At 40.6% G+C, this 12,918-nt stretch overlaps 1 protein-coding gene across 2 annotated transcripts in view; it reads right to left on the reverse strand.

Moving 5' to 3' along the window:
- The window catches only part of UNC13B (unc-13 homolog B), a 208,375-nt gene that overhangs the window by 51,272 nt on the left and 144,185 nt on the right, over positions 1-12,918 (reverse strand). For both annotated transcript variants that reach the window (XM_041468603.1, XM_041468602.1), the window contains exons 17-22: positions 10,001-10,170; positions 9,028-9,143; positions 6,946-7,109; positions 4,796-4,946; positions 3,732-3,800; positions 1,395-1,484 (exon numbers count right to left, since the gene is read on the reverse strand). In XM_041468603.1, the coding sequence (XP_041324537.1) occupies positions 1,395-1,484; positions 3,732-3,800; positions 4,796-4,946; positions 6,946-7,109; positions 9,028-9,143; positions 10,001-10,170 (760 nt within the window). The remainder of the gene's footprint in view (positions 1-1,394; positions 1,485-3,731; positions 3,801-4,795; positions 4,947-6,945; positions 7,110-9,027; positions 9,144-10,000; positions 10,171-12,918) is intronic.

Raw genomic sequence — 12,918 nt, forward strand, 5'->3', positions numbered from 1 at the left:
ACAAAGCACGGTTCATAAGTCAAACAGGGAAAGGACACATCACTGTTCTGGAAACCACTCAAGGCTTGGTGGATCTGCTTTCAGCAACCTGTGACCTGAAACCACAAATGGGTCACTCTCCACAGGCATAAAAAAGCAGTGACAACACTTATCTCCCCACAGGACCATCTGAAGCATAAAGAGATTTTGATGTGCCAAGGAAGATCCCCAGAACAGACAGATCATGTGGCTTGATATGTGTATAGCCTGAGCCAAACACACAATTTCTGCTGAATTTATAGGACTTTATTACAAAGCCTGCAGGCAATCTTCCCCAGCACTGGAAGCACGCAGAGCCGTTTACATCTGATCTGCAAAGTCTTGCCAAAGACCACTCATTTGCCTTTAAATACAAAAAAACTTTCATTAAGGACATCTTTCATCACAAGCTTTATTGAATTTTAAAGCAACCAGAATCATTAGGGACATGCCAACTGATACGCCTTCTCCTCTTGTAACAGCAGCTGTTTTTATTATTTCATTGTTACACTATTTTAGGAAAATGCTGCAGAGGTACTTTAAACTAAACAGACAGGCAATTGTCACCCTGCAAATACAACTATAACCTGACAATTTTGATATTTTCAGTACCTCTAAATTTTTCAGAGTATCTCTATAAATCAAGCTTCCAACATACAGACTGTCTGAATGAATACTCTTAAAGATCTAAATCATCATTTACACTAGGGCTTAGGTGTAAAAATTTAAGCACTTCTTGAAGTAGCTCAAATTAAACACTTGCTTTGTTTTTGGTAAGATAAACATTTTTAAGTGGCATGTACCAATCAACAATATGAGGTTGTGATCTTGTAAAAAAAGTTTAAAAGCCAAAAATCAGGAATATAAAATAATCTCATTACACACTGCTAGGATAATAAACTTAACTATGAAACCAGCACATTAGCATTCATAACAACTCTCCTGGATCTCTACTGAGAGATATTATCCCATTTTAGAATCTCAGCCTCCACAAGGGAAACTCTAAAATATTTACTAGATAGTGAAATCCTTCCTAATGTTATTAAAAAAGCAAATTATCTTCCTAAAACTAGACAATTCCCTTTATTCTTCCTCCTCCTCAATTTTTTTGGTTTTTTGTGAGGGAGGGTGGGAGAGTGTTGTGCCATCTTTATGACTGAAGACTAATAGGGGAAAAGCAATTTACATCTTCATAATGTAAAATATAAAAAAGTAAAGACAAAATGTAGATGTTTATATATGGCCAGCAGACGATTTCCATTTTCCTTAAGTGTCTAAAGAAAAACAACATGAAACAATGGTTTGAAAATGGGAAATCAACTCCTGGGGAAAAAAACCTGCAGAGATGCCATTCCCATTCCCACCCATATCCCTACCTTCATCCTGAAAAAAGTGATGCTGGTCAGCAAATCCACTGTAGACTTCAGGTCCTGCAGCCGCTCACGGCTGCTGGCTGGGAAGTTATTCTGTTGACAGAAAAGGGAAATCCTGTTCGAAAGCACAGTCAGATCCATGCAAGGCTTCAAGCATGTGCTAAATAAGGAAACGGTCTTGGAAACATTTCCTGCTCAAGAAGCTTGTACCAGTCAAAACAATGCTCAATAAATAAGGCCTTTTTGCTGCAGAAGCTTATCTGTTTGCTTAATTAAATAGCTTCTCACATAAATGTAGTGTCTGTGGATGCCAGGAGACTGACAGCCTTTGGTGGCAGGAACGGTCTCCTTGGCTGTGTGTAGAAGGAGCAGGCTGGGAACAGCCTCACCACTGGCAGCCCTGGCCTTTTGCCTGAGGTTATGTGAGACCTTTCCTTTCTGCACTCAGTGCTCTGTTTTTTGGCTTCTCTTCTGGGATGCCAAGGGGTGTGGTGTATTCAACACCTCTCCAGAGAAGTAAACAAGACCAGGAAGGAAAAATTAGCACTGCTCCCATAAGATGGTACTGGAAGTAGCTAGAACCCTGTGAGATGCCATATGTAAATACATAGGCTGAATGCAGCTAGCTTTGCTTCTTGCACAACACTCTTCCCTTTCTGACCACAGGCACTGTGCCCTTTCCAACATTCCCACTGTCTCCTGTGGACCTGTGTCCTTTAAGAGCATTCATGCTCCTCAGCATGTTCTTACATTCAAGCTGATGGGATTGGTTTTGCTGCAAGTAGAAGAGCAGGGGCAACCTTCTCCTCACATAGCTTCTTCACATCTGCACATTCAAAAATTATTAGATATGAAGGCAAAAAGAGCCGACAGGAAGAGTTTTCCCTTTTTACTGAGGACTTGCGGAAATTACAGTAGTAATTGAGTATTACTGAAATTTAGCTAACCACTGCAGGCAATTTGATGCTTTTTGCAGTCATTTGTAGATGGTCCTTCTCAGACAACTCTCCTGTTAAAAGTTAAGCTGTCCACACATGGGTTCTCTGGAACTCAGGGTATTTACCAAAATCAAAGACTTCCATGGATAAAGATCTAAATACAAACCATTTGAAGAATATAAATTGCCATCTCCTGTTTGGAAAGCTGCAAACTAATACCTTTTCTTTCAGAACTTAATCTGCCCTTTAGGGTCTTAAAATAATTACTAAATGCTCACATAATGCTTCAGCCATTTCTCCAAATATAATGTCAATTAAATTACACCTAAATTATTTACACTACACAAATCTTTCCTGGTCCTTTATGTAAGATCTTACTTGTTTGTGCACATTTCAGTTGCACCAGCTACCAAAAAGCAGCTTTTACTGAACACCAAGCAAACAAAAAAGGCAGCACTGCTACAGATTCCTATTGTCATGGGTTGATAATTTTCCCTCTGCTACTCCATGGATCAGCTGCCTCTATTTATACTTTCTCTTTCTAGTAATGTAGCTTTAGAATAGCTCTTCACACAATATTCCTTTTATCTTCTTTTGCACCTTTCCCCTTTTCCTTTTTGTTTTGTCTTCCTAATGCACTTCTCTTTATCTTCCTGTGTTTTTCTCCTCTATATGTTTTTCTGTGTTTCAGGTAAATGCTAAAATCAGAAGTGGATAACTAAATAAAGCTGAAGCTCACATTTTGGCACCATTTGCAAAATTTTCAATGAATTAGTCACTGATTGAAATAATATAGCAAGGAATTTAAGGGAAAAAACCAGCCAAGTCACATGATAAGACAATATTGACTCAGGAGTAGCAAGGAAAGAAAGTGGAGGGTTTATGAAGCTTGTTGGACTAATGCCAACATCTGAAACTCATCCCTTCACAATCTGCTGAAGTGGAGGGGATCTCAAACCTGACCATACATCATGATTTGAGTTTGCCAAACCTTAAATAAGTGACAACATGGTGCTCTAAAATATTTCTGTTCATAGTAGGGGAGAACAAGTCTATTTTCCCTTTTTAGATGATACCCAAAGTAGCTGATAAGAGTAATTAAAATTATTTAATCCAATCTGACTTGGATTAGAAACTTCTGGGGAAGTATCAGAGATAAACACAGTTGACAATGCTCAAATTATTTCAGAAATCTCAAGCAAATTACAATGTAAGAAAAAAAACAAGGTGTAAGTTTCAATCCATCGTAAAACAAAACAGTACATTTCAGCAACAAGCTTGTCATGACAATTCCTTAAGACACAAACTATGCAGGAAGTTAGAAACATAAGAGAAATCCAAATGGTGTGTTTCCCCTCTGCCCACCAGAATACCTGGAAGGATTCTGTTTATTCCCACTCACCCTGTACATTGAGAGATCAATCCGAAGTGAATTATGAAGCTGATCCAGAAGCTTTACAAATCGTTCTTTCTGTTGAGCAGAAAGCCAGAAAGCACCAGTAAACATTCACATATCACCACTGTCCAATCCATGTTCAGAGTAAGCAGCAAGATATCAGGTAAACAGTGTCAGATCTTATGAGAGCAGGAGAAAGCAGTATGGGTACATGGCATTGTGCAAACGGTATTTTCTTTCAATTCTTGGATTTACTTTAAAACTGTAATTATTTCTGAAGTCTGTGAAACATCACAATTTCAGAAAAAACACTCCATTATCATTCTGAAGTAGAGGCAGAACAGAAACCATTCTGACTTTCCATCTGCAATTTACAGCAAACTTGTATTTGAGAGAAAATCAGAGATTATTCAGAGATGAATAAATTACAGGCAGAAAATGGTCTAATTCAGAGCAATGATACAGCTCTGTGATCTTATCTAGACAAGTGACAAGTACTACAGGCTTCTTGTGACACAACTTCTTGAGGTCAGGTCTCTCCACTGAATTCTGATTTGGCATTGTGAACACCTCAATCTATTAATAAATTCTCAGTCTGATGGGAAGCTTTTCCAAATACTTTTCCATCATGCTCAACTCCACCACAAATTATATACAAAACATTTTAACCATTAAGGGCATAGACTTCTTTTGTGGTGGTGCTTTTCTTCTCCTAAAGCAGTTGCTGTTTTTAAAACCAAAGTTCTGAAATTACCAGATCACACAGTGTATTTTACCAACAGCACTAACATGCAGAGCTAGTATTGTTTGCTCATTCCATACCATCTGTGCTCCACTGTAATGTGAACACAAAGAATCAACATCACAATGCATTACATTGATTGATATCTGAATTGTGTGATGATGAAGACAATAAACCCATGCTCTTTGTCTGGTATAGGAGTTCCACTGCTTCGAATTCCTCACAAATTTAATGTTCTTTAAACAGAGCAAGTTGTTTACAGAAGGGTGGAATCGCTGTAGCAAATTAAAGAAGTCCAATCGCAACATCACCAAACACACAAACCTACCCCAAAATTGGAGGCTGCAAAGCGGTCCGAAGCAGACACATTTGTGGAGGCAGTGGTGTGTGCATAATAAGCATTGATATTGGCAAGTAAGGTGCTCATCACAGCTGGCACGCCTGGGCACATGTATTTAGAGGAGAGACATGCAAAATGCCTGCAAAAGACAGTGATGTAAGTCATTCTGGTCTCTTTTGTGCAGCAGGACTTGACTTTATCCCTTTAACAGATCCCTTGTGCTGGAGGGCACCACGAACAGATGGAAGTCACGTTTCATCTCTTTACAGAACTCCAGCATCCCAGAGTTTTTATTCAGAAAGGTGCCATCTAGACAACAGCTCAAAACAAAGAGAAATCCCTTCACTGCAGCCATTTCCAGATCATAAAACAGCTTCTCAGCCATTTGCTGCCACAGTACGTGACTTAGTGATGCCCTAGGTCCTGATGCCAATTCCTAGAACCAAGCCTGACACAAGGAAATCGACACGATTTGCTGCTGCTTGAGGCAGACACAGGTTCTGAGGTGTCATGAGGTGGCAGCAGCTGGAAAGCATTAATGGCCAGTGAGAGTACACACTAGTATTTCTGTGCTGCACTGATAGGTTTAATTCCTTATGGCTAACCCATTCAGCCTGCAAGAAGTGTGCACACTTATTTGCTTTTTCCCATTCTCTCATTAAATGCAGGGAAACCTCCTTCAGGAAATCTCAGAATTATGCTAGGAGCATTCAGGCTTGTGAAACGATTAAAAAAGTTTTTAAAAATCTGTTAGTCGTAAAAAAATAATCAGAGCTTAAGAGGTCTTACATCATGGGAAATGGCAAGTTCATTTCAAGAGGCAGAAGAGATGGGCCATTTTTATGCAGACATACTCACTGAGAAATCTGATCTAATTTGGGAACCACTTTACAAATGTAACCTTCTCCCTGAGGTTCTCATAGAATCACAGAACAGTTTGGGCTGGAGGGGGCCTTTAAAGGTCATCTAGTCCAACCTCTGCACTGATCAGGGACCCACTGCTCCAACCAGGCTGCTCAAAATCCCGTTCAACATGACCTTGAACGCTTCCAGGTTATGTAGGATATCTACCACCTCTCTGGGAAGCCTAGTCTATCCATGTTTCATCCACTGTTTCACCACCCTCACTGTAAAAGATTTTGTCCTTTTATCTATCCCAAATCCAACCTCTTCAAGTTTAAAACCATGCCTGTTACTTAACACTTAGCTACTAATTGGTCATTTAGGCACTGGGTAAATACAAGCACATGAAATGGCTTCATTTAGCTTTAAGAAGAGAAGCTGTGAGGAATGGGGATCTAATCAGAGAGGCTTCCACCTTCATCCTTGGAAATTTTTCACATCCCTGAGCAGCCTCGTTCAACTTTCAAGTTAGCCCTGCTATAAGCAGTGACTAGACCTCCAGAGAAACCTGCCAATTCTCTTCCATTTTGGCTTAAACCAATAGGCAGAAAAGCTGCTTGCAAGGTGACATAAGTACAGCTCATAAGTCATCTAAGGACCTATAACCCAAAACTTTTAGCTTCTAATGTGAAAAAGTTCACTTTTGTCTGCTACATTTTATATTACATTTGAAATAAGAAATGAGCTAAGTATAGCAATACTAGTCTTTAAGAGGAAGAATGACTAATCCCAAATCCAAGTAAAATTATAGAGACAACGAAAAGGTTCTTTGAAGATAGAGAACCGCATTAACCTAGCTCCAAAGAGAACAAATCAGTGGCACCATTACTCAGACTTACTGGAAGTGCTTTCAGCAGCACCTGGGAAAACAGTCTCTTCAAAGAACTATAACATTTGCCACAACAGACAGATAGGACAAATGCTTCCACAAAACTCATCCCTTCTCATCAACAACCTTCAGTGAGAACTTTGAGCAACACCTTTTTAACAGAAGAGCTCTCAAAGAGAGATTGGAGAGTCTCAAAACAGGAACAGCAGACAATAATTTTTAAGCTTTGAGGACACCAGTCATTCAAAGACAGAAAGTCTCTTCCCATTCACAGTAAGCCCCAAAAGGAGTAGCTGCCACTGCCTAGCTTTCCATTATCGATACACTTCATCTGCTAAACAGAGAGAGTTACATCAATCAGTTACACCAATTATCTGCACTAAGGAACACAGGAAATGCATCTTACGTCATGGCCTGGTATATTGACTCAATGCCATAACGCATTGCAAATTCATCCACGATCTCTTGGGCTGTCTCATCAAAATACACCTTCCATGCATCATCTCCTTTGGCATCAGGGATCTTCACCACCCCATTCCCTTGCACATCTGTGAGATGGTGAAAGAGATTCTGAAAAACAAAACAAGGACAAGTTTGTATGTATGTGAGGCTGCTGAAGCTGCTAAGTAAGATTCTCGAAGAGTGTGAAACTGCTGATGTGGTGGCACTATCACGACTTTGTTTGTTCTCCTCCTTTTTTTTCCCCCTGCCCACTCTGTGTTTTTTGCTTTTACCTTTTCCTCTTGAACGAATCTCACAGCTGAATTTTTCACATGCATACCTACAACTTTACCCAGCAGACAATGTGAATGATGCAGAAGAGTGCTTCAGTGCACTGAAACCATACACTAATTAAGTTTTCCTGAAACCTATGCATTTCTGTTGTCATAATGAAAATGCCTTAACATGGACAAGCTATTTAAAACTAGCTGTTACAGCTCTGTATCAGCATTGTAATTATTATACAGAACAGTGCAAACAGATTTCTTTTCCTGAAAAGGATACCCTTAAGATCAACAACCCTAACAACTAGACACTTGCATTATTAGTATTCAACATAACCTTCCACTTTATCTAACACTGCAAAAGTTTTCAGCTATCATTGCTATGCAGAAATTGCACATTCCGCTCAGTGCGCTTCTCAGTAATCCTCAAATTCATGGCACTTACAGATTCATCAGCCTTTCAGAGAATGGCTCCCTACAGTAAGTGATACAGAAGTCTAATGATCTCATTAGTAGCTAGAGTACTCTGCTTTACAGTAGTATTCTTCCTGATTATATTATTCTTGCTGCAAATCATCTTCATTTTAGAATACACAAAAGAAAAAAGTGATAGTTAAAAGATACCTGTTTGCAAAAAAAAAAAAAAAAAAAAAAAAAAAAAAAAAAAAAAGAAAAAAATGAAAAAGCGCATTTAAAAAAAAAAAAAAAAAAAAAAAAAAGAGAGAAGCAAGTGAACATGCATGTTCAAAGGACAAAACCAAAACAGCTTACCAAATAGTAGCCATCACTGAAATAACAATAAATATGTATTGAAGGATACAATACAGCCTACTAAAAGAAGCTTACTTTCTGAGCTTCATATTTGTCTTATAGAGACTTCCCTGGCAAGGCCAGAAGACACCACAGAGCTCTTCCAGCTCAGTGGCTGAATAAATACACTGTTCCTGTAGATGAACATTCCTCTATGTGATACAACTGTCCTTCTCTGTGTAAGACGAATTTGCTTAACCCTCAATGACCTCAGGATATTCTCATATACAGGGCTCTGACTACTCTTCCTTATTCAGGCACTTTTGAGACTGACCCTGCTGCCTGCCTTTTTTTTGACACAGATAGACTGGGCATTTCTCCAAGACAGGGTTTCCCTTTAGTCTTTCTCGAAAGTCATCTTTGGATTCCTCCCAACTTCTGCAGCACTGCCTGTCTAGCTCAGTCCATCCTGAGATGGGTCAGCACCCAGAAACTCAGCTTAATCTTCTGTTCCCCAACAGTTGTTCATAACTACACAGTACTGCAGCAGCACAAAAGAGTTTATACCACCAACACCTGCATCACTCAACAGCCCAAGACAGAGACTCTCCTCAATCAGAATTTACCCATAATGCATTTTAGTAAGCTTCCTCTAAAGAAAGACAGAAATGCAGTACATGTTGAAAACATCACTCAAGGAAATTCACATGTTTCTCCACCTTAAACTCATCATGGGCTCTGAGTGGAACCAAAGCCTGATCTCTTACACAGCTGTAGCACAGCTGTGACAGTTGGACACACTGAGCCAGCCAGTCCCCAGTGTCGGGGAGACAGGTTAAAACTGCCTTTGCCTCCTTGACAAATGTGGGTTTGATGATTCAGTGTGTTACCACTGTGTGGCAGGGAAAAGAAAGCTCACCTAGGGCACGGAGGTACATTTCAAGGAAATAAAAGTCAGAAAATTGCTTTTTCAATATGCTTTTTCAGAATGAACAGATATTCACACTTCTTACCTCATGAAGGCAAGTGTACTGAACATGATATGGAGCCACTTTCTCCTCGCCTTTGATCTCCACACTGATCTGCAGGCGAATAGCCCCGGACACTGCAGACTTATCTGTTCGCTTCTCTAGAAGGCAAAACCATCAGCAATTATATGCATTGTTCATGTCCAGAGCACAGCCATCTCAGGGTGACAACACTGGCAAAAGGAACTGCTGGAACCTTGGGCTGAGTCACCACAGTGAAAACTTTCTCTTTTCTTTCAAAACGTTGAGTAACACTAAGTAGACATCAGCAAAACAACTGCCATGATACAACCTCAATATGACACATCTAGTTAGAACTATGCACATTTTTGGACATAAGATAGCCTTTCTGCCAGTAAATGTGCTACAGGGTCTTGGATTCAGTCAGCTGAACTAGAACCACCAAGGACAGATTCCTTTTCTGAGAACAGTGCTGACTGATGTGGAATTTCTCCCTAACTTCACCATAGCCCTAAACTCCTGGGAACTGCTGGAAGAAGATTTTGGATCTCCTAGGAGATGACAGGTTCACAGTGCCTGTCAACTCAGTACCATCTGGTTGCTTGCTGGTACTTTCTGCAACAGTCACTGGAAAAGGTCTCACCAACTTGCCAGCCCAGTGCAGTGCACCTGAATTTCTTACAGACTGGTAAAATGCTTGTGTTGACACCAAAAAAAGAACACAGGACAGTATGTTTCCAGCAGAATAGAGTCTTGCTCCAAGCATTTCTTAAACTGTATTTTTAAATAGCTGACAGAGAAAAACATCAACCTTCTGGCACGTTATACTCCATTTTAACTGGGAGCAGCTCTGCAGCTGCTCTGCAGCAGCATAACATGCCCTGAAACCATGCAAACTTTTTCTCCCTTTCTTGCAAATTGCCCACATGCATCGAAGTGCTCTCAAGTGTTCCCAAATCAACCCATAACACGTTTTCAGTCCCAAGGCACTGCTCACCAAGGTTGTACCAAACATCCATTTCTCCGCTCAGAGTGCGAACTTCTATGATTGTTTGCCCCAGGAAATCATCTGACTCGCGTTTCAGCCTCTGCTTGACACGAGACTTGATGTCATCATCTTCATCCCACACTCGCACCTTGATCCGGTCAGAGGAATTATGGCACTCACTGCAAACAAGAGAAAATGTAATTTTAAGAGTGTGCAATGCAGCCAACATTTATTTGCTACATTCTCTATACTCCTCTTGACCCACTCCTCCAACATCACAGAGATGTATTAGCAAAGTGTAAACAATGTGTATTTATTCAAAAGTGGAGTGTCTGATATGAACCACACAGCACCTTTTTGGTGCACTCTAAAGGTTCCTGTGACATGGCAGATACTCCAAATGCATGCTGAATTACAGCCCTGCCCCAACCTCAGCCACCAACTTCTGACTTCCCAAGCAGCTGTGACTCTGCTGCTTGTCCTCACTCTCAGCAGCAGCCCACAGAACTTGGGAATTCTCTTCACAGCTGTCAGTTTTGCTGTGAAGCCCACAGAAGCCTGGGGATAGCTAGGTTGGTTAATGCCAGCATACACCCCCACAAAAAATGACAATCATCATCTAACTGGTTTCAACAGCTCCCTCCATCAATAACCTCCTGTTCAGCTGCAGGCTGTAAGGGCTACCTGTCTTTATGCAGTTTCTAGGTTAGCACAGTGAAGACTTGTGACAAACACCCTTTGTGCTAGTTTTTAACAAAGCATAAATAGTTCAGGTGGAGGTAGATCTCCTTCTTCAAGACAGTCACAAAGCAGTAGTGTATCAATGCATAATACATTACAATCAGATGATACACCACACTGCCGGAGGAGAAGGGGTGTGATACAGTAGTTACAGTATTGGTATTTAATTACTAGAATTGATTCTGCCTATTATTCACAGCTTAGACTGATACTTTGTGATCTGGTCAGATCAATAAAGACATTTCCATTAAAAGAAGCAGTTTACTGTGTGATAAATCAGCACCCTCCAGTTTAATGCACAGACAGGATTTAAAGACTCTCCCCTTTTTTCAGGTGTTTCAGATACCTTTTGTATATCCAAACAGGCTCTTGGATGTCAGAAGTGGGTAGAACCATATTATAACAGCTCTGCTCATTTACAGGGCATGCAATAAAGCAATTTGAATGCTCATATGAGACCATGACAAGGGTGATTACTCACCATAACCACTACAAATGTCTACCCTCAAGCAAATAAAACCTATGAAAACAGGCAACTGCTGCTGAAGGCCTGTTTTCCAGCCTTTTTAACATTAACATGCTGCATCTGTTGCTAAGCAACAGGAAGAAAGAAGAAATGGGTCAGAAGAGCTCTGCTAACCCTGGTCAATAGGATGTGGCAGTGGCTGGTTATGAGCATGCTCTCTGCCAAGAAACCATTTGGACTCTTACTGCCACCATTGTGATTCAGGACAATGTTTAAGAGACATCCATGCAGCTCCTATTGATTTTTCCAGTAGAGGGGAATAGCTGGGAATTATATGGAGGTTAGAGTCAATTCCATGCAGCTTGGATCACAGACAGAGCACATCACTGTTCCCCGCCTTCACTGTGCAATCAAATCTGTATTTAGAGTTCAGAATAAAAGAGGTTCAATGTTTGTCTCCCATCTTCACTCTCCTCTCCCTCCTCCTTTACTTCAAGAATGTCTTCCCAACAAAACCATGCAAACAAGTGATCACAAGCAGGGAATGGTTGGAATTGCTGCTCTTTGTAGCTCTCAAATTTATCCAAGTGATTTGCCATGCCTACCAGTAATACAGCCTAAGCATGTAAAAGAAATCCTCTGCTCCTGACACAGTGCACTACTGTACAGCCTGGCAGTATTGTAGAGGCTCAGTGTTCAGAAATGCACGAGTGCCTCAAAACACAACTGGGACACAGAGCCATTTACCAAGCATCCAAAAGTTAGCTCCTGACTTCTTCAGACATCACCTTCTGGCTGACAGCTCTTGGCTAGGACCACTTTGGTCGTTTTTTCTTTGCTTCCAATGGTCTTTTCTTAAGGAAAATGTTCACTGTTCAAACCTAAATCTAACTTAAGCAGTCGCTCATGCATCATCCCCTGCTCCTCAGGTGGCTGGCTATCATCCTTCATTCAAAGATAGCAGCATAATTCACTGCAACATCCTACAGGAAGCCTTCCAATAGCATTTGCTGAGCTACTAAAGCTTCTATTTTACCACACCTTTCCTTGTTGTTTTTAACAGAATGATCAACTTGCTTTCCTTGTGCTGGTGCCATGCCAGAGAGTGAGCTTCATCACCCTCTTATTGCAGCTGAAAGCCTTGAGCTGGTAGTTTACCATCCAAAGGGTAAGTCTGTAGAACCATAGTTCTTGATTTGGTGAACAACACAGTTGTGTAAAAACCAGTTAACTTTTCAGTGAGCACCTCAAATCAGAATCATGAACATTGGAAGACTTGGGCTTGCTGATGGGTAAGAATTTTCTAATTAATGATAAACAGCTTCCAATTTGTGACAGTGACATCACTCCATAAGACTGTGGCTAACAAGCTCTGCTGCTAGAAGCTCTCCCCATCATTAATAGAGGAGCTGGCATATTTCTCAAGATGCCTGCCCCACTTCTTGTTATCTTTTTATGAAGCTTGATTTCACTGTGTGCACACATATGCCTGTCCACCCTCCTACAGCTGAGCTCTAACAGCTTTTCCCAAGAGGATGCACAGAAAAGAAACATTCTGTGACCCCACCAAAAGGAAGAAATTACCAAATACTTTCAGGTCCGTTTCAGAGATCAAGAGACTGGAAACCAGGTTTGCTACGTACATGGCTCAAACCCTTTATTTTTTACCCATATTGTCTCAGTGTTTGGAGTGGTGCCATTTTTATAAAAGCACTTACTT

Source organism: Pyrgilauda ruficollis, unplaced genomic scaffold, assembly GCF_017590135.1.
Source record: "Pyrgilauda ruficollis isolate IOZ18807 unplaced genomic scaffold, ASM1759013v1 scaffold220, whole genome shotgun sequence".
In the NCBI taxonomy this organism is placed as follows: domain Eukaryota; kingdom Metazoa; phylum Chordata; class Aves; order Passeriformes; family Passeridae; genus Pyrgilauda; species Pyrgilauda ruficollis.